Source organism: Protopterus annectens, chromosome 11.part0, assembly GCF_019279795.1.
Source record: "Protopterus annectens isolate FY-2018-M chromosome 11.part0, PAN1.0, whole genome shotgun sequence".
Taxonomy (NCBI): domain Eukaryota; kingdom Metazoa; phylum Chordata; order Ceratodontiformes; family Protopteridae; genus Protopterus; species Protopterus annectens.
The window spans coordinates 1472889735-1472910796 of NC_056745.1; the positions used below are offsets into that span (position 1 = coordinate 1472889735).

General features: G+C 41.7%; 1 protein-coding gene across 1 annotated transcript in view; it reads right to left on the bottom strand.

Annotated features, from left to right (window-relative positions):
• The window catches only part of IL17REL (interleukin 17 receptor E like), an 877228-nt gene that overhangs the window by 767939 nt on the left and 88227 nt on the right, over positions 1-21062 (bottom strand). Inside the window, exon 2 of the mRNA XM_044088776.1 lies at positions 3367-3394. Within this exon, the coding sequence (XP_043944711.1) occupies positions 3367-3394 (28 nt within the window). The remainder of the gene's footprint in view (positions 1-3366; positions 3395-21062) is intronic.

A 21062-nucleotide genomic window follows, 5' to 3' on the forward strand; every position in this document is an offset into this window, starting at 1 on the left:
CAACTTTGCAGATGACTGCAAACTGGGCACCATAATCGACTCTCCAGCCAACACAAGTATCCTCCAAAAGGGCCTCATAGAAATAGGCAACTGGTGCCAGAACCATGGCCTCAAGCTAAATGCCAAAAAGTGTATAGTCATCCCCTTTGGCAAAAACAAAGTGCCCACAAATTACCACATAGGTGGTAATCCATTAAGTACAGAAGAAGTAATTAGGGACCCAAGTTGATAGCAATCTCTCATTTGACAACCACGTGGCCAAAGTGATTAGAAGAACATTTTATATAGCCCACCTAATCATGAAGGGATTCACATCTAGATCAGGGGAGGTCATCGTGCCTCTTTACTCATCCCTCATCAGGCCCATAATTGAGTACAATGCCCCTTTTGGGATGTACCTTACCAGACACCTGCAGCAACTGGAAAGACCCCAAAAGTACCTCACCAAGAGGATCAAAGGGCTCAAACAGATTCCATATGCTGCCCGGTTAAAGAAACTCCAGTTCTACTCATTGGCATACTGCCTGCTCAGAGGTGATCTGTGCCTGACATATAAAGCCATGTCCAACCCAGAATTAATGGACATGCTGCACCTCAGAAAATCCAAATCCCATTGAGCTATGTGCTCGAGAGACTTGAACCTCAGCACTGAAATAAATAGGACATGCTGGAGGGACAGATTCATAACCCAGAGGCTCCCTTCACTCTGGAATAAAATCCCAGTCAAGGTTAGGCAGAGTCGTTCATTGACTCTCTTCAAGAGGAATCTTGATGAGTGGATGGGAGATCGTAGGTTTACCCCGGGCATCACTTCTGTGTCACTGTTAGACAGAGGCACAGTATACTAACCTCGAAAAAGGGCATAGCAAAATTAATTTAAAATGGGTGGCGAAAGCCAAACACACTCTGGCTAGGCTTATAAATGCCCTAGGGCAGATAGCCTAGTATGAACCTATGAACCTATGAACCTATAAAATCTATGTGGTTAAGAAAGTTTCATTCAACTTTCTTGAATTACTTGCACAAGAAGAAGCCTCATAGTGAAAACAAGTCTAAATGATCATGAATTCCAGTTGTAGCATAGGAAACCAGGGCATAAAAGTGATAAGGAAGTGTGTGTGTGTGTGTGTGTGTGTGTGTGTGTGTGTGTGTGTGTGTGTGTGTGTGTGTGTGTGTGTTGGAGTAATTGGATATGTACAGTGTTTGTGAGTGCAAGAAGGAATTGTGTTGTGTGTTCCTTGACAAAGATCATGAAACGTTTGTGTGAGGAAACTGCAAATTCATCCCCAGTTTAGCACCCTTGTCCCTCATGGAGAGAGGCTACAAGTAAATGCCTCATCATATTTTTGTTCTGCCTACCTCTAGGTTATCTGTATGGAAAATATAAGGGTTAGAAACCTTCAAGGGAATCTTGGGAATGTAAGACTAGAATTTTTAAGATCTTCACAGATCAATGGCCTAGTAATTGCCTATGAACAACTGAGCTGTTAACTCTTATGATTAGTGTCATAGGGAGTCTAGGGAAACTTCAAGGTTGTTGTCTTACTGCCCCTAGACCACCAAATGCAGGGAAATACGATAAAACAAGTATAAATAAAATTAGAGGAAATGGTAAGTACATGAAGAACTTAGTTTTTTGGCACAAAAACTTACATTACCTGCATCAGGTGTACAGAAGGAATGAAAATTTGTGGATATTCTGGTAGATATTATCCTTCAGTCAATAATGGGGCATAGAAACATTGCAAACTGTGAGAATTAATGTGCTGAATGTGGCTCTCATCAATGCAAATGTACTCATGATACAGTCAATGGAGAGGTACTGGCAACAACTAGAGATACTTGAAAACATGGACTACAATCTATAAATGGTTAAAAACGTGTGAAGAGAAAGTAATTACTTATGATTTGTGGAAACTATTAGTGTGGGAGTAGAGACAAGGGGAGAAGGGCAGACAGAATGAGTTAACCAGTTTGCAGATATCAGGGTGACTTAAAAGTGGGTAAGTAGTGGTGATGGGGAGATGGACAGAATAGCTTACAATAAAACTAGAGGTAAACAAGCTGGGAAAACATAAAAGATACTTTTTGAGAGAGGTAAATAAAAGGTTGCAGACTGCAGTTTAATTTAAGAATATTGGGAAAAGATGAACATTTAATCACTGGTTTGAATACTGAGCAAAAGTACTAATGGATCTGCTTGAGCCAAAGAAAAAGGAAATATTCTAGATGTGTTCTTTGCCCCAGTTTTCCTATAGGAATGAGATAGAAGGGGTATAGCAGAGTAAAAAGCATATGGTAATATCAAGAGTTGGACTAATTGGATAGTCACAAGTGACAACGTCAAGAAATGCAGTCTCAGTAGCACAACAGGTAGCACACTCACCTTTGGTGCATTAGCCTGTGGGTTTTATTCCCACTTCAGGAAGGTGGATTAATCTTTCAGTGCTGTCACTAAAATGCAACAAAAGGGGAATGCTATACTCCTGAGTATGCCATCCTTTGGCTGAGATGTTAAACTGAGGCCCCATCTGCCTGACGGTAAACCCACAGCATTTATTGAAAAGAGTAGCGGGAAGTACCCTCAGTACGCTGGTCAAAGTTCCCCTAGTCAGTATGAATATCACCTTGCATCTCCCTTGAAAGCAGATCATTGGCCTAGTGGAACTAAATGAGTCAAGAAAGTATAAACAAATTAAATAAATAAAATTTACAAAATGAATTTCAGCTGAGTGTCCAAGTGAACTGCCATGCTGTATATCCATATAGGCCTATCAGAAAACCAACAAAGCTCTTTTCAAGTTTGAATTGTCTTTTCTTGGACTCTAACATGGACATGGTACTAGGAGATTGGACAGCACTTATACTGAAACTGTACTAGGGGTGTGGGGGGGGTTGGACATGTGGAGAAAAATTATTTGCAGTTATAAAGTAAGTTGGACTGCTGAAAGATTTACAAGCACATTACAGTTGTGGTCGCCTTTAACCATGCTTGGCAGAAATTATCTACAAATAATGTTGTTAAACTTTAAACCTCTTGGGGGAAAATGGCAGCTATAGAAATATGTAACGACCCATGTATTCTACAGCTGTCATACAACCATGAAATTTTGTCTAAGAAATTCTTTATTCTACCAGTTGAAGATGTAGTTCAAGTTTGCCTTTTACTTTGTGGATAGCCAGTGCTGGTGGAAGTAAATAAAAATGTATCAGTCTGACACGTTCACTGCTCCGTTAGGACTATAGAGATGGACAGAGAGCTCAGCATTTAATTTAACTGGAAATAGGTTTAAAAAAGTATTGTAATGAAATATCTGTGATGCTGAGCTACTCGCTGCATGTCTTTAAAAGAAATGATATACTCACATGATGGTTTTCTTTTACAGTGGATCCCCTGAAACAAACAGAAAATTGATTAATTTACTGTAAGAAAAATGAATGTTAAAGCTATTTTGAGAAGTTACACAGTACATATATTGTAACACTTAGAAGAAAACTTCAGAAAAATAAGTTGCAGTTTATTTAAACTTGCAGATTTTTTTCAAGATAATTTCACTCAACAGCTGTGCTCCATAAGACTTAATTACAAGAAAGACAATAAAGCATTTGCCACAGCAATAGAAAAGTCATACAGTCAGCCTACCTTCAGGTTCAAAATAAACCTTTACTACAAATAACCACCTCCATATTACTTACGGAAATGTCTGTCTGCTCAACTCTCATGGACCGTTCCCCACCCCCCCCCCCCCGTCTTATCATGCTTATTTTGTTTTGTTTTTTTGAACTGTCTCTCTTTTCATTAACTATCTCTATATTTCAACATCATTGTTTAACATTTGATTTAATACTTATCTGTTCCTTTATAGTTTTATTGCATTCCTTTTTGAAAATGTGTACATTTCACTGAGCTGATTAATATGTTATTTATGTTAATTTTTTCATTATACTGTGTTGTACTTTGTTCTGTGAAATGATTCATCTAAATTGTGTGCGTAAGGGGTAAGTATTTATTGGTGCACTACCTCAACTAACTTGGTCAGCAGTGGAAGATTTTTGTCCTTTTTAAATACTTGTAAATTATATCATAACCCATATAGTCATATCTCACTTGATTTGTAACACTTTTTTGATAATCTATTTCTGTTTATCTATTTTTTTTCACAGGCATTAAGCTCATCATTGTAAATACATTTCCAGTTTTACTGGTGAAGTATGAGGCAAACTATGGATCTCTTAATCTGCTTTCCAAAAACAGTGAATTAAAGTTTCAAAATGTTTTAGAATTAAATATCGGTTGCATCAAGTAATTATTTCAAGGGCCAAACAGCAGACTAGCATGTGCAGAACTGTCAACTTGTTTAATACTTATTCAATATACACAGAAGGTAATATAAAAACCCAATAGGACTGCCATCTTGAAATTACTAAGCACATGTAACACAACAGAACAAATGGCAATGCTACTTTCAAGAAAAATAAAACTGCCCCTGACTAAAACAGTGTAAGAAAGCACTTGTTTTTATTTATCTCTGCTTTTGTTGCTTGATGATTGAATTATGTGAAGAAATGTTTAAGTTTGTAACCTTCGCCAACTTTCATATTCCAGAATTGCTGAACTCTTTTTGCAAAAGCACATGCTTTTTTCATCCTATAGTAAAGATGTAAATACTTTTTTTAAGAAGTTGGTGTGCGCTGCTCTAAATTAGAACTCTGTCATAATATTTCTACATTGTGCTCTTAAATGCAAATCTTCCTGGCTCACACATGGACAGAAGTCATTGGTGCTTTAGTCTTGTGCGGAGGGGACTGGACATAGGGCAGGTATAGTTATAAACTCATCTGAGCAGAATGCTTTCTGGGTCCATCACCAAAGCTAGCAGATGCAGTTCCTGGAATAGATGCTTTGCTTTTAAATGAAGATCCATTGAAAACATATAATGTACTTTTGTGTTACTGTTCTGTCTGCTTATGTGGATATCTTCCTAGTGTTTATGCCTACATACTGTATAAGCATTAACATTAAAATTAACTGTATGTTGTTAACTCTTGTAAGACAAGGGAAAACTAGGTCTTGATAAAGATGGGCACAATAGCAAAAATAAAATGAATGATGCACGGTACTTTTGACAAGGAGAACCATATTCAGAGAGGGTACAGATCGTATAAAGACTGCCAATATAGTAACAGTGAAGAAAGAGATGCCATGATACACCATACAATGATCAACATCAGAACAAAAGAAGTTATGTACTTACCAGAACGTTCCATGTGAGTTGTTTATCTCGCCTTTATTCTCACTGATGGGTTCGGAGCTGATCCTCGGCTCCGACATGGCCGATAGCAAAGCTCAAGGTTTGCCAGTAGCTCGAGACCAAGCCCCTTATCCCACAATGCACTGCTGGAATTACCTCAGATCTTGTTTGCTGCATATATATATATATATATATATATATATATATATATATATATATATATATATATATATATATATATATATATATATATATATATATATATACCTTTACCCTACTCTAAAAGGGGAACACTTTCCAAAGGAAAAGAAGTACTGAGGAGCCAGGATAGTACTAGCCTCTAAGTCTACTGTCAGCCACGAGGGGGAAGGAGGGAGGGACATGAGAATAAAGGCAAGATAAACAACTCACATGGAACGTTATGGTAAGTACATAACTTCTTTATGTGAAGTTGTTCAATCTCGCCGTTTATTCTCACTCATGGGTAGCATCCCTAGCACCCTCAGTCTTGGGTGGCTCATGGGAGTACATTTTTCAGCACCGTAGAACCAAAGGAAGACCTGTCTCTGGCCGCCTTATCTACTTTGTAATGTGTGATAAAGGTATGAGGCTTAGACCACGTGGCTGCAGCACAAATATTGTCAAGGGGCAATTTAGCTTGAAAGGTAGAAGATGTAGAAACGGCTCTGGTAGAATGAGCCTTAGGTCTGTGCATCAATGGCATGTTTGCATTCACATAAATGATGGATATACAGTCTGATAACCATTTAGATAGTTGTTTTAGCCACTGGATTTCCTTTTCTAGCCTACGAAAAGGACACAAAAAGCTGATCTGATTTTCTGATATCCTTAGTTCTATCAAGATAAACTCTGAGCTGTCTGTGTACGTCAAGTTTATGCAGCATGTATTCCAATTTGTTAGAGTAGTTGGGGAAAAAGACTGGCAATTCAATAACTTGATTAATACTGGATTCAGAACAGACTTTAAGCAAAAATGAGGGGTTTGTTCTGAGAGATACTCTATTAGCATGGAAAATCATGTAAGGTGGTCTGACAGATAATGCTTGGAGTTCTGACACTCTGCGGGCAGAAGTAATGGCCACTAGAAAAATAGTTTTCCAGGATAATTATTTGAGATCACAAGAAGATGCTGGTTCAAAAGGGGGAAGAATAATGTGACACAGCTTAAAGTTCAAATTCCAGGGAGAATAAGGAATTTTGACAGGAGGTCTCATGTGAAGAACACTTTTAAGAAAAGTTTTAGATAACTTATGGCCCATAACGTTTGAGCCATCGAATCCAAGGTGGAAATTTGTGATGGCGGCTAACTGGACTCAAACTGTAGCAGCTGCTGCCCCTTCCTTAAAAATCTGTCAAAAATTCTAAAATGGACGATAGCGGAGCTCGGAAAGGGTCAATTTTCTGTGTGTTGGCCCAAACTGAAAAACTTTTCCACTTACTGTAGTATAATTTCCTAGTGGATGGCTTGTGAGAAGACAACAAAATTTTTCTTGTCTCTTCTGAAATTGAATGAAGCCTGGCCATTAGGGGAAGTGGATTAGCCAAGCAGTCAGCTTCAGGGACTGCAGGGAAGGATGGAGGTCCCCTGATGGGTGCATCAGAAGGTCCAGAACTGGGTCCAGGATCCATGGATCTTCCAGCAGGTGATGGTGGAGAAATGGGGAACCAAATCTGTCGAGGCCAGTAGGGGGCTATGAGGATAACAGTCCTTCTCAGCAATTTTGCTTTCTGTAAAAATCTGGGTATCAATGGAAAGGGTGGGAATGCATAAAGAAGACCCGGGGTCCAATCATGTACGAGTGCATCTCTCAGGGGATGTCCCGGAGGTGGTATTAGGGCAAAGTAGCTTCTGCATTTTGAATTGATGTGGCTGGCAAAGAGGATGCAGCAAGGCTGGCCCCATTTGTGGAAAATCAACTCTGTAACCTGTTTGAGAGACCACTCATGAGGGAGCAATATCGCCCTGCTTAGCTTGTTCACTACCACATTGGATTTCCCCGGGATATGCATTGCTAACAGAAAATGCTGGGATGACACAGCCCATTACCAAACCCTGAGGGCTTCTCGACAAAGGGGGTAAGACTTGGTTCCACCTTGCTTGTTCAAGTACCAGACTACTGACATGTTGTCCGTCTGAATTGCAATAGTTCCTAGAGGAAGAGAGTCCTGAAAGTACTGCAACACCAGAAGTACCACTCTCAACTCCAGAACATTGATATGCAGATGTGACTCTTGATCTGTCCATGTGCCTTGGGCAGTCTTTCCCAGAAAATACCCCCTCCACCCTATCAGGGAAGCATCCGTGGTCATAGTGGCTACTGGGGTGGAGAACAAAGGGCCTTCCGATTGTGACATGAAGAGACGTCAACCACCACCGAAGGTCTCTCTTGCAGGAATCTGTGATGAGAATTATGTGGTACATCGGCAGTTTCTGGTAAGACCACTGAGCAAAGAGGAACCATTGAAGGATTCGCATATGCATCCTTGTGAGTGGTACAACCAGGATTGCAGCTGCCATCAAACCTAGCACCTTCAAGACCTCTGCTGCTGTAGCTTTGTCCTTTGACACCAGTGAGTTGATGTGTTGGTGGAGAAGCGATTCTCTTTCGATTGGAAGACATAGAGTGGTGGTTGAGGTATTTAACTCTGCTCCTATAAAAATGGTATGCTGTGATGGCAATAAGGCAGACTTTTCGAAGTTGACTGTAATGCCTAATTGATGGCACAGTGTCAGAGTGTATTGTGTTGTCTGAGTCAATTGATGCCTGGTGGTAGTGGTGAGGAGCCAGTCGTCTAGGTATAGAAACACATGGAATCCTGGACGCCTCAGGTGTGCCGTGACCACTGCCATACATTTGGTGAACACTCTGGGGGCTGTAGTGAGACCAAAGGGCAGGGCTCAAAACTGGTAATGATTGGCTCCCAGCCGGAAACGCAGGTGATCCCTGGAGCGTCTGTTTATCTTTATGTGATAGTACGTGTCCTTGAGATCTATGGAGCACATCCAATCACCTTTCCCTAGGAAGGGAAGAATAGACTGAAGTGTCACCATTCTGAACTTCTCTTTCTTTATGAACTGATTGAGTCTGCTGAGGTCCAAGATAGGTCTCCAGTCCCCTGTTTTCTTTGGTACCAAAAAGAATCTTTGAGTAAGTTCTGAATTCAACTTGGTCTGCTGGGACTGGGTGACTCTTTTTTTCTAGCAATTTGTGGACCTCTATGATTGCTTGTTCCCTGAGACTGGGTGGAACATCTGGGATTCTGTATACAGGAGTGGAAGGGGTAGAGAACGGTATAAAATATCCTCTGGAAATGATGCTTTGTACCCAAGTATCCAATGTTATGTTTAGCCAGGCTTCTGGGTACAAAGATAAGTGACCCCCGACTGCCTCCAGAGCCAGACAGCCAGGCCTCCCTTCAGGGGCACTGGTAGGGCTGACCAGAGAACTGTCCTCTGTCACCCTGTTGCTGCAGACCCCCTCTGCCACGCGGGTGGTGTCTTCCATTATAACCACCCTCTTCTGCCTCTAGAGGGGGATTCTCCACGTGTGTCCTGGAAGGTTCCCTGTGCTTTTCAGAATCACATTTTTCTGCCCTTATGGCCCTTGGGATAGGGCTGAGTAGGGGTAGAAAAATGGACTCCAGTGGCAGATAGGGTCTTGCCTTCCTGCTCAAACCTGGTTAATGTTTCCTTTACTTTAGGCCTAAACAGTGATGACCCATCAAACAGAGTGTTAATAAAGGAAGACTTAAAGGGTTCCACAAAGGAACAGAGATGCATCCAGGTTTGTCTCCACAGAGCAATGCCCGAACTATCGGCTCTACTTAAACCATCAGCTGATGATGATATAAGACGCATGGACTAGTTCACAACCGAATTTAGGGTAGTGAGCTGTGTGTTGACTCTGTCGGCCACCCCTGCAGCTACCCTGAAGATTATCTCCTAGCTCTTTCAGGAGATCTCTTTGGAGTCTCGTGAAATGGGTTAAATAGTTTAGCGATCGAAGAGAAAAGGTCGCTGAACTAAACATGCATTTCCCATATCTATCCATGATTCTAGACTCTCTATTAGGAGGATGGATAGATGTGGATGTTTCAGACACTTCCTTTTTGGTGGCTGCAGCTACCACCATGGCATCAACAGGCACTTCCTTGGTCAAAAAGGCTTTGTCCACTGGGGAAGAGATAAACTTGTTTGGCTTCTGAGGGACAGGTTCCATGGCCTCCGACAACTCCCATGCCTTACAAGAGATCAGCTCCATGAGTTCATCGTAAGGCGGAGACACCCAAGAAGTGGAAGGTTGAGACCCAAAAGCCTTTAAGAGCACTGACTCATCCTCAGTAGGGGTTTAGGACTGCCGACCACCCCTCTGATTCAGGATCTCTAATATCTCTGCAAAGGAGATATCCTCAAAGGGGGATCGAGGGGACCCTTCTGACTCATCCAGGTCAGTGTCAGATGTCAAAGACTTCTGTGGGGAGTCTAAGTGCCTCCTCTTGCATAATCTCTTCCTGGGTACCTCCTCAGTGAGGAGATCAGGGAAGGTCTTGGAAGAGCAGGGGACACCCTGTGGGGGTACTTGAGGCTCAGGGTCTCTACACTTCACAGGGGGACCGGTAGATGAAGAAGTGGACACAGGAACTTGAGGGAAGAGGGAAGGCTGAACTGATGCTGATGATGTCTTAGAAGACATGACTCTCCTCATAGCATCGAAAGCGCCATGGCTCCGATGAGAAGGGGTAGACAGACCCGGACGGACCGTCTGATCCTCCTGCACCGAAACCATAGGCTCCGAACCTGAGGTAGGAGCCGAGCTCATCCATGCCGAAGCCCTGAGAGGAAGAGTCAGCACTGACATATCAGTCTGACTATCCTTCCCGGACCTGACAGGAGAGCATCGGCTCCTAGCTTCCTTGGGCAGCACCGAGAATATCCGAGTAGATGGAACCGATAACACCGGTGCGGGTCTCGGTTCCAAGGGTTCAACAATCATTGATTCTGGCTCCTTTGGCTCCGAGGGTCGAGTACGGCTCAGAGGAGGAGTAGTCAATTCTGGTTCAATGGTCTTCGGCTCCGACGAAGCGGTCCACGCCGGCAACAATTTAGCAAGTCCTGGTGCCCATAAAAGCTTCTGCACTAGCCAATCCATATCCAAATCAGAGAGGCTGACTGAAGACTTAGAGGAATGCACTGAAGGTGCTGACTGGAGCAGAGGAGATGAGGGGACCTCGGAGACCAGCTCCAAGACTGGGAACTGGCTCTGAACCAAAGGGACACTCGGTTCCAAGGGCTGTGGAGCTGATGACCCTGTACCCTCTGATCTCTTTGCCCTCTTGGTCTGTTTGGAATCAGAAGACTTTGAAGATTTTGACGAAGTGCTGGCACTTTCCTGGCTACCCAACACTTCAGAAAAAGAATGCTGCAGTAACCCCCTATCTATTAGTTTTCTCCGCCTTTCTAAGAAAACCTTAGATGAAAAGGAATGGCATGTACTGCAGGAGTCTTGGAGGTGTTTAGCCCACAGACAATAGACACATTGGACATGTCCGTCCGTAATGGACATTTTCTGCCTGCAATCTGGACACTTTTTAAACCCCAATTTGGGGTGAGATTTCTCTCTCTCATTCGACATTCTTTTAAAAGAACACCACAAAAAATATCTGTAAAGGCTAAATACAGGGCTAACTAAGCCTACACTAAGAAAACTAATAACAATTAAAGATAGTAAGACTAAATAAGGCCAAGAAAGGGCCTAACACCAAGAAAAACAAAAACTACACACAGGGTAGATCTCTACAAAACTAACCTACTTAAAACTATATTATTTTAAACTAGAAACACACTGAACACTATCAATCACTCAAAAGAAAAGAAAAAAAGTTTTTTTAACTTGCGATTTGTCAAAATGGTCCAAGCTAACTGGATCACCGAGATCTCTCTTGTCGCAGCAAACTAGATTTGAGATAATTTCAGCAGTGCATTGTGGGATAAGGGGCTTGGTCTCGAGCTACTGGCAAACCTTGAGCTTTTCTGTCAGCCGTGTCGGAGCGGAGGATCAGCTCCGAACCCATCAGTGAGAATAAACGGTGAGATTTAACAACTTCACATTATAAATCTGCCCATCATACTGAAGCATAGTAAAGAAAGTGGGAAATAATTACTCCCAAACTGATCTCAAAGTATGTTACTATACAACTGAAGACAGCAGTCTTATGTTTTGTCTTTTAGAATTTCACATGATTTGAAACGCTATAAAAATATGTTTTTGTTTGAGGAAATATTATATTTAATTTGTGTATTGTTGCAGGATATAATTTGGAAAGAAAATGCAATCCCACAAGTTTGGTAGGTTCTATATTCTACAAGCAGACTATATTTTCATGTGATATAAACTCTCACAGGTTTATCTTATGTTTATCATGGATTTTTTTTTCTTATACTTTAACAAACATTGTATTCTCCTTTCTGAAGCATAATTAATCCAAATTTGATCCACAAGCAGACTATGGAGTGGGATGAGCAATCAGCCAGTGTAGTTTACCTCTTATGGGCTATGTGATGACCCACCACTGGACCAAAAATCAAGGAGCCTCAATCCTTACAACTGGCACCAGTGGGGGACGTACACTGAGAGGATGACAAGTACACACACAGTATTTCCAGATGCAGTTTTCTGCATGAAGTGTAATTTCCCTTAAGAGCAAACAAAGACCACAGTTATTCTAGGGCTGGCTCCTTTTTCTCCAGATCCCCAATAACCCCCCCCACCCGGCACAGCTATAGAGTTCAGATCTCAGCTGAGTGGCCAAGCCAAGACCTCCATCACCCACTCTGTCCAACCACTGCTTCATGTCCCTGTCCAAGTAGCTGACACACACTCTTTGAGGTTTGATTTATACACACACACACACACACACACACACACACACACACACACACACACACACACACCTGTGAAAGGCTAGCACAGGTTTGCTAGCTATGCCCCCTTCTGCCCAGACTATATGGTAGTTATCACTGCCACCAGCCAACTCCTTATCAGCTATTTTAAGGCCCTTAACAAAGGGTGTCCAATCTTACTGTGTAAATATATATTCACATTGACATCAGAGTTCAAAATCACAGGAAATATTTAAAACAATATTGCAGGACAGTCTCAAATAAATATATAAAACTATCTAAACTACACTTCACTATACTCCTTATTGTATCTAAGATAATTATACTGTTCCCTAGAAACTTATTTCATGTAGGGCATGGCAGATGTGGTGAATGGATCTTCTAGGTGTTGTTGTCAGGTCCAAGACAGAATGCAGAATGAACTGTCTCTCTCAGAGAGTTCTCAAATTAATATCTCAAATATTACTACTGGGATAGCTTGCAGAATGACATAATTTCTTGTCATCTGACTCTATCCCAGGTGAAACCAGCATTGCTGGAAGCAGGCAGTATTTAGCACCTACCTGTGAAATAAAATAGACCTACGTTCTTTGACAGATGCTGGAAGTCATAAAACAATTGCATTCCTTCATACATTCAGAGGTAGTAATTAGTTCACTCGTAAGACAATACAGAAATCTTCTCAGTAAAGACTCTTTGTCTGTAGCTGCAATGAAAAAGTACAGTTGTGTACACTTACCATAAATGTAGATGTTTGAGTGTATTCACTGCTGCAGACATCACCTGTGGGCTATCCCTGCTGTGGTAACCCTTGGCCAGCCCAAATACCAGAGTCAATGTTTTTATGCGTTGCCTGCTGTCGCTTGCTGGCTGACGTCAGGTCATCAGTGCTATAAAGGAAGACAGCCGACATCATTACATCAGTTTTTCTTGACCTAACCAGTCAGAGGCCCAAGTAAATATGGTGAAGTGGTCCGAGTGGCTAAAAGCCATGGTTAGAAACTTATGTCTCTCTAAAGAAGAAGATACAAGGGGGAAGGAGGGTGTGAGACCAGGACTGCAACATTGAATACACTCAAACATCTACATTTATGGTAAGTGTACACAACTGTACTATGTTCTTCATGTTTCACTGTTGCAGTCATCACATGTGGGAGGATTTCCAAAGCTGAGGAGAGGGGTGGTAGGATTAATAAGAGACCTAGGAATGGGTCAGCATGCCCTGCAGAACTGCAGAGGCAAACTCTGTCCTGGCCTTAGAAAATAGAGGTAGGTGGTAATGCTTGGTAAAGGTATTGACAGAATTCCAGGTGGCAGCTTCCAGTATGTCTTTGGTGGGAACTTCTCAGGAATGCTGTAGAAGTGGAGGCTGCCCTAGTGGAATTGGTTTGAATAGACCTGGGGGAGTTCCCATTCACACTGTAGCAGAAATGGATACAGTGTGATATCCATTTGGAAATGGTCTGTTTGGAAATGGGCTTCCTCTCCGCCCCTGGGGCAAAGCTGACAAGATGTTGGTCTGTTTTCCTGAAGGGTTTAGTATGGTCCAAATAGTATCTAAGCTGTCTATGCATGTCTAGTGAGTGCAGAATTCCCCCCCCCCTTGATTTGAGGGTTAAGAAAGAAGGTGGTTAGATGTATGGCCCTTTTGAGAGTTACATCTGATACCACCTTGGGTATAAAGAAGGGATTGATCCTAAGGGATACCCAGTGTACATGGAAGATGATGAAGGACTCAATGGCCTTCAGAGCCTGTAACTCTGAAACCCTTCTGGCTGAGGTGATAGCTAGGAGAAAAGCAGTCTCCCAGGAGAGGTACCTTAGTTCTGCTAAATCAGCAGGTTCAAAGGGAGGTAAAGTTAGTTTTTCAAAAACATAATTCAGGTCCCAGGCTGGAGTGGGTGGCCTTCTGGGAGGTCTGATATTAAAAGCCCTTCTGAGGAATTGTTTAATCAAAAGGTGGGAAAACAGGGGCTGTTCTGTATCAAAATGAGCTGGAATGACTAAGGCATGGATTTTAATAGAGAAGAAGGGAGGCCACTATTAAGTAGGTCCGCTAGGTAGTTCAGGATAAGAGTGATGGAATGTTTTGAGATACTGCCTCCTCTGGACTGGTTCCAGGAGCAGAATCCTTTCCATTCTCCTGCGTAAGATTTTCTGGTGCTGGGCCTTCTTGCCTCTGTGATTATGTCTAGTACTTACTTAACAGGGGCCCCTTGTTTGCCTTTACCCTTGTTTGCCTTTAGAGTATTAGCTATGCTGATAGTTTGAGAGTCTGCAAGTCTAGGTGCAGCATCCCCCCCCCCGAGTTAAGAGGTCTGAGATCAGGGGAAGCTGCCTGGGAGGCTGTAAGGTCAGGGTGCACAGTAAGGGGTATCAATGTTGTCTGTGCCCAACTGAAGCAATGAGGATGGTGGTTGGTCTCTTCTCTCTTATTTTGATCAGTACGTTGGAGATAAGAGGCATAGGAGGGAAAGTGTACACAAATAGGGTGTTTCAGGGGAAGATCAAGGTATCCACCTTTCATGCTAGGTGGTGATAGTCCCTGGTACAAAATTTTCTCAGCTGATGGTTGGGATGCGAAGCAAAGAGATCCACCTCCAGAGTCCCCCATGCCTGAGTGATTTGCAAAACAATTTTTCTGTGGAGCTGCCATTTGTGGGGGTCCAGTAGGTTTATGTTTAAGTGGTCTGCCAGGGTGTTGTTGATCCCTAGTAGGTATTGTGCTATCAAGTGCAGTCCCATGGAAGTGGCTGTCAGCCAGAGGTTCATGGCTAACCTGCACATAGGATAAGATTGTGTCCCTCCCTGTTTGTTGATGTGCCACATTACTGAGGTGTTGTCTGTTTTGATAAGGAGAAGCCCTGGCTTGAGATGGGGTTTGCAGGATGTCAGAGCCTTTTGTACTGCCATCATTTCCTTCTGGTTGATGTGTAAGAGGAGGTGCTGGGCATCCCAAAGACCATGGGTGCACCTGCCTTCTAGGTGAGTGCCCCAAGCTATGTCTGAGGTGTCGGTGGTAATGGTCTGCCCAGTTGGGTGGAGGGTGAAGGGAAGACCATTGTTCTGGGCACAGGCCCCTGCCCACCAGAGAAACTCAGCCCTTATACAGGGGACCAGAGGAAGAGAGGTCTTTTGTGGCTGAGAGTGCTAACACCAAAGGTTCTTTAGGTACCACTTAAGTTTTTTCATGTGAAGCCTGGCCAGAGGAATTAGAAGGATGCAAGATGCCATGTACCCTAAGGCTTGCAGGAACTTCCTCACAGTGAGGTGACTTTTGGAAGCCAGCTGGGTAAAACAGAGCAGCAGGAATCTCTGTTTCTCTGGGGATAGGAAGGCCCTTTGGGATGCTGTGTCCAGCAGTGCCCCCAAGAAAATGATGTCCCTGGAGGATGTTTGCCTTGAGTTCTTCTCATTGATGGTGTACCCTAAGGAGGATAGGAGGGTTTTGACAAAGAGGAGGTCCTTGAGGAGCTTTTCTTTGCAGTCTGCCTTAAAGAGGCAGTCATCCAGATAAGGGTAAATTTATATATTTTTCTGTCTGCAAAAGGCTATGGCCGGGGCTATGATTTGGTGAATACCCTGGGAGCAGTAGATAAGCCAAAGGTAGCACAGAAAACTGAAAGTGTTTGATCCTGCTCTGAAACAAAGGAATTTTCTACAGGATTCCCTTATGGGGATATGGAGGTAGGCATCTTTTAGATATAGGTAACTAACCAAGCATTTTTTATCAGCATAGGCAGCAGCTGCTACAAAGTTAGCATTTTGAATTTGGGGACTACCAGAAAGGTGTTCAGAATGGATAGATCCAGGATGGGGCACCAAGTGCCCTCTTTTCTTGGAACAAGTAATAGTCTGAAATAAAAGTCTTTGCCTGTTTGATCTGAGGGGACAGGTTGTACTGCCCCTTGGGATATGAGAGTTTGGACTTGCTTCAAAGCCTCTCCTCACTGATTTGGAGGTAGGTCTGGGTAAACTCTTGGAATTGGGAGTTCATTGAAAGAGAATTTGTATCCCTGAGAAATGATCTTTAAGATCCATTGGCCCTTTGTTACAGAAAGCCACTTCTCTTTGCAGAGGGAGAGCCTTCCTCTTAGTTTTTGGTGAGTGAAAAGAGGGCAGAGGTGGGAGAGGGAGTCACTGAGAGTTTTTGCCATACAGGAATGGCTTAGAACTCCCTGCCTTTGGAGTGGAAGTGGTCCACTGTTTGGTTCTCTGTTGTCCCTGGGATAGGAGTTTGGGTGGTCTATCCCTGTGGGGCTTACCTTGCCCTTATCTGCTAGGTGCAGGAAAGGACCAGTGTTTTGAGAGAAAATTCCTGCTGAACCTAGGGGGTTGTACCTGAAGGAAATCTTTTACTGTTTGCATAGATTTTGATTTGTCTTCCATATTTTTAAGCACCTCTTCTGCTTTTACTCCAAACAAGCGGTCCTTATCCAAGGGTGCATCAAGTAATTTAGATCTGACATTATCAGAGAGAGGTTGTTCCTTCAACCATGCATGTCTTCTAATGGCCAATCCTGACACTGCACCCTGCTTGAAGCTTCTAGGGCATCATATCCACAGTGCAAAGAGTGTTTAGCCACTTGATAAGTAGAGTGCAGTAAATCTCCTAGTTCTTTTGAATTGGCACAGTCAGGAAAGGTAAAAATCTTTTGTTTTAATAGTTCCAAAGTGTGATGTTGATATTTTAACATGTGGAACTGACAGTTGAGTGCTCTGATAGTTAATGTTGCAGAGGCGCATACTTTTTTACCCCATCTGTCCAGAGCTCTGGAGTCCTTGTCAGAAGGAGTAGGATTATTTGTAGAACTAGCCTTAGCTCTTTTTGGTCCCTGTGTAATGACCTCTGGGTCTGCAGCAAGATTTCTGTACAGGTATTTGTGAGAGTCTGGTACTCTGTAGTACCTGTCAGGTATTCTGGGAGCAGGTGGGAGGGCATCAGGGGCTAAGCTGAATTCATGGAAGACATCATCAACCACCTCTAAGGTAGGGGGGATGGCAAAGAGTCTGTGCTGGGGCAGGTCTAGAAACTCTCTTAGTCTTTCTTAGACTGAGGGAAGCCCCGGGATTCCCAGTGGAAATGTTCCTTGAGGGTATGAATGGTTTCCCCAAATGAAAGATCTTCTGTTGGGGAGGCAGAAGGAATGGATTCCTCAGCATCTGAATCCTCATAAGCAGTAAGAGGTTGTTGTTCCTATTCAAAGTCTGAATAATCAGACTCCTCAGAATCATGTTCTGTCAGTATTTTAGGGGAAGGGTCTCTTTACCTTTTAGAAGGTGCAGTCTGACTACCCCTGATAAGGGTGACAAGATCCTCTGCCATTTTAAGCATTTGAGCTTGGGGTGGTGGAGGAGGGGTAAAATGGTGGCTAGAGGTAATTTTCTTAGGAGTGACCTTACCTCTAGGCCTAAGAGTATCCATCAGTCTGAGAGAAATGGTAATCAGATGAAAAGATGTGTTTTTTGTCTATATTCAGTAGTGCGAAAGACCTCCTTGGAAACCGGTGCCTACACGGCTCCGGACCCAACTGAAGCAGAGACAACCAAAGGCTTGGAAGATGAAGAAGAGTTCTGCAGCATACCAGACTCTGAAAGGGTCTCAGTAGAGGCCTGCAAAGGTATCAAATTGGGCATCAGTTGCTGCAAAGATGCCTCATTGAATTCCAGAGAACTGACAGCCTGCTTAGTGGTAGAGTTGTCGGAAGGCTTAGCCTTGTGTGGTCTGTCTCTTATCTTTATCCTTACATTTTTTTCAAAATTTCTATGGATTGTTGGCTAATGGACGCCATTTCGGAAAGCAAAAATGGAAGACAAAAATACCTGGCTTCAAAAAGAACTCAACGACAAATGGTTCTCATGTTAAAGAGGGCACAGAACCAGCAATGGGGGACATTGTGGTCTGGGCCTAAACAAGTGATGCAGTAAGAATGGAAGTCTCGGTGTGATATTTGCTTTCCACAGGTGAGACAATTGTTAACTGTTTTGGACATCGGTTAGTGCAAGAGAAAAGGATCCCCAATGGGGTACTTAGCTTTAGACATTTTCAGCTGTAATTCGAACTCTGGTAGCGACTGACCAGCACACTTCTGAACTGCTTCTGCTACGGGCTCCATGGCAAGAAAGACTGATGTAATGATATTGGCTGCCTTCCTTTACAGCACTGATGACCTGATGTCAGCCAGCAAGCGACAGCAGCCGACACAGAAAAACATTGACTCTGGTATTCGGGCCGGCCAAGGGCTACCACAGCAGGGATAACCCACAGGTGATGACTGCAACAGTGAAACATGAAGAACATCTGAAAGATATGATCCTTTATTGCATATCCATAAAGTAATTTAATTTCAGATATTTTTTGAAGTTAACCTCCTGTATTCCAGTTTCCACTGTTATAATATATACATTTAAACAGTTACAATAGTGCATGTACATTTTTGTTCTATTCCAGTAGGGTACACTGTGGTTACATTTCAAACAGCACTTTGTAAAACGTTTTCAAGAAACACTTCTGTACTAGCAGTTTGATATACACATGACATACAGTTCTAATGCAGTTGTAACACAAGCATCTTATATAAATCATGTTGAGAGTCACAAATGACATATAATTATTTACTAAATTCCAGGTAGCTGTGCTAGCAGTATCTCCCTTTGTCACAGCTTTAACTCTTTCCTTAGGATATACAAGTAATAATAAAGCCATTTTCCATCCGGATAATGCTCTTTTTAGACTTCTTCAAATATACAGTCGAAAATAAATGATAACAGGAACACCGGTACATAGCAGAAGTAGTAGGTAAGTGATCATGAGGACTGTGAGATGCTTGGCCATAAACACCTTTAAGGAGATACAGTTAAAATATAATATACTAGAAAAAAGGTAAATATGCTCCTATTAAATGCATGAGTGATTTAGAAATGTTTTTCTCTCCTTGGAGAGTGTTGATATCTGTACCATTACTGAAGCATAGCTGAGCTATCCAAAGTGGTTACATGTACTTCCTTTGTTACAGCCTTAATAGGATAACTGGCGGCATCTCAAGTCTTTATAAAACAGCACCTTCAAGTCAGAAGCCAGAAGTCAATAAGTGAAAGGACTAGAAATGATCATACAGTATTCATGCAAAAACTAAAAACAGTAGCACTGAATACAATATTCATGTCATTTTCATGTAATATTATATGAATCAATCATATACTATCCTTGTGCTCTATAGAGCATGAGAATATTCCTGGATATAAAAATCAATAAAAAATACCCTTTAAAGGCAATTTAACAACCCAGACACTGAGTGGGTAAACTTTAATTTCAAACAAATATGGCAAATACTAATCGATTATGTTAATAAAAATTGTTTGGAACAAAAAGCGTGAAATCAAAGTTGGAATGTCAATATGTTAGATATTGTACCAACAAACCTAGGGTCTTTCAATTCCTGACTCATCCATCATTATATTCTCTGTAATTAGCATAGATCATAACACCATCATTTTTAAAATAAGAATAAAATCAAATGAATTCATGAATAAATTATTCTTGCTAGACTTTACCAGAAATTTTGATGCAACAAATGAAATAGTTGTGAAAACAGAGTGAGTTGCTATATTATCAATAGGAAAATAAGTTTGTTAAGGACGTCTGTGATATAAATGAATTCTGCCTAAATAACTACATAACAGTAAGATACAAATACACAGTTATCACATAGACCTAAGGTTATGAGCCGTTAATCAGCAGCTGTAGCACTGGGTTTGATTCCCACAGACTTTTACTGTCTACTATGTTGACCTTGAGCAAACCACTTAACTAAACAATTGTTTGCAGTAACTTGGAATTTAGGCTAGGCTCCTTAATGGTCTCCTGAATTGCATGCCTAGTAATTACCCTATCCCCAATACTTTTGAATGATACAGTAGCAGGAATTGACCTTTAATGCCTATTACATTTTTATGTCTATTTCTGTGATGCCTGGTATTAAACACAATCTGTGTTAATGGACAACAAAACTGGGATTATGTAATGCTAACAGATTTTACTTACCTGGTGTTTTCCAACACTGTCTGCTGATTTTGAATGCATCTAATACATGAGCTGCATTTTTCTTAACTAATATTATGCATCTCTGAGACTGAAAAAGTAGGTAACTAATTAACATAGTATTTTATGTCACTCACTGCTGTAGTAAATGCCTACATTTTGTATTCTGGTTGATACTTAAATAGGTTATGAGTCACAAAGACCATTGACTCAAAATATCTTTTTAGCCCTCTGCACTTGGATCCATTATGAGATGCAATACTCACTTTATAAAACATTATTTTCTGAAAATAGTGTATCTTCTTTTTTTCTTCTCTAAAACATAACATATGATAAAACATGCAGTTTGCATAGCAAAATCAGTTTCCTAATGCTGTTTTGTGGATTCCACGGACTTATGCAGATCAATGGAATATATTGCTAAAAACAACACCTTAAATTTTTGTACGTTTCTTTCTTCTTGAGCCACTTCTTGTCCGTTCAATACTATGGTTATCTAGTTGTTTATGCTGATCAAAGGATGCCAGTGTAATCCTATGGCTAGGCTTGTAAAGGCCCCAGGCCATTAGCCTAGTACACACCTATGAACCTATGGACCTATGAACAATTACTATGCATTTACAACATATTACATAAAGGAAGTGCCACATCTGTACTGATAAACTTGTTTAAAATTAGTTATTCGTATTTTAAGCCTTACAGTATTTACTTTGAAGATATTTAGTTGCTGCTACTATCTTATCCTAAGGAAACAGTATACAGACCTGGACAAAGGAAACTATATGACAATATCCATGGGGTGGTAAAGAGAAGCTCTCATTTTCAGGGTTTAAAACTGTAAGGCCAG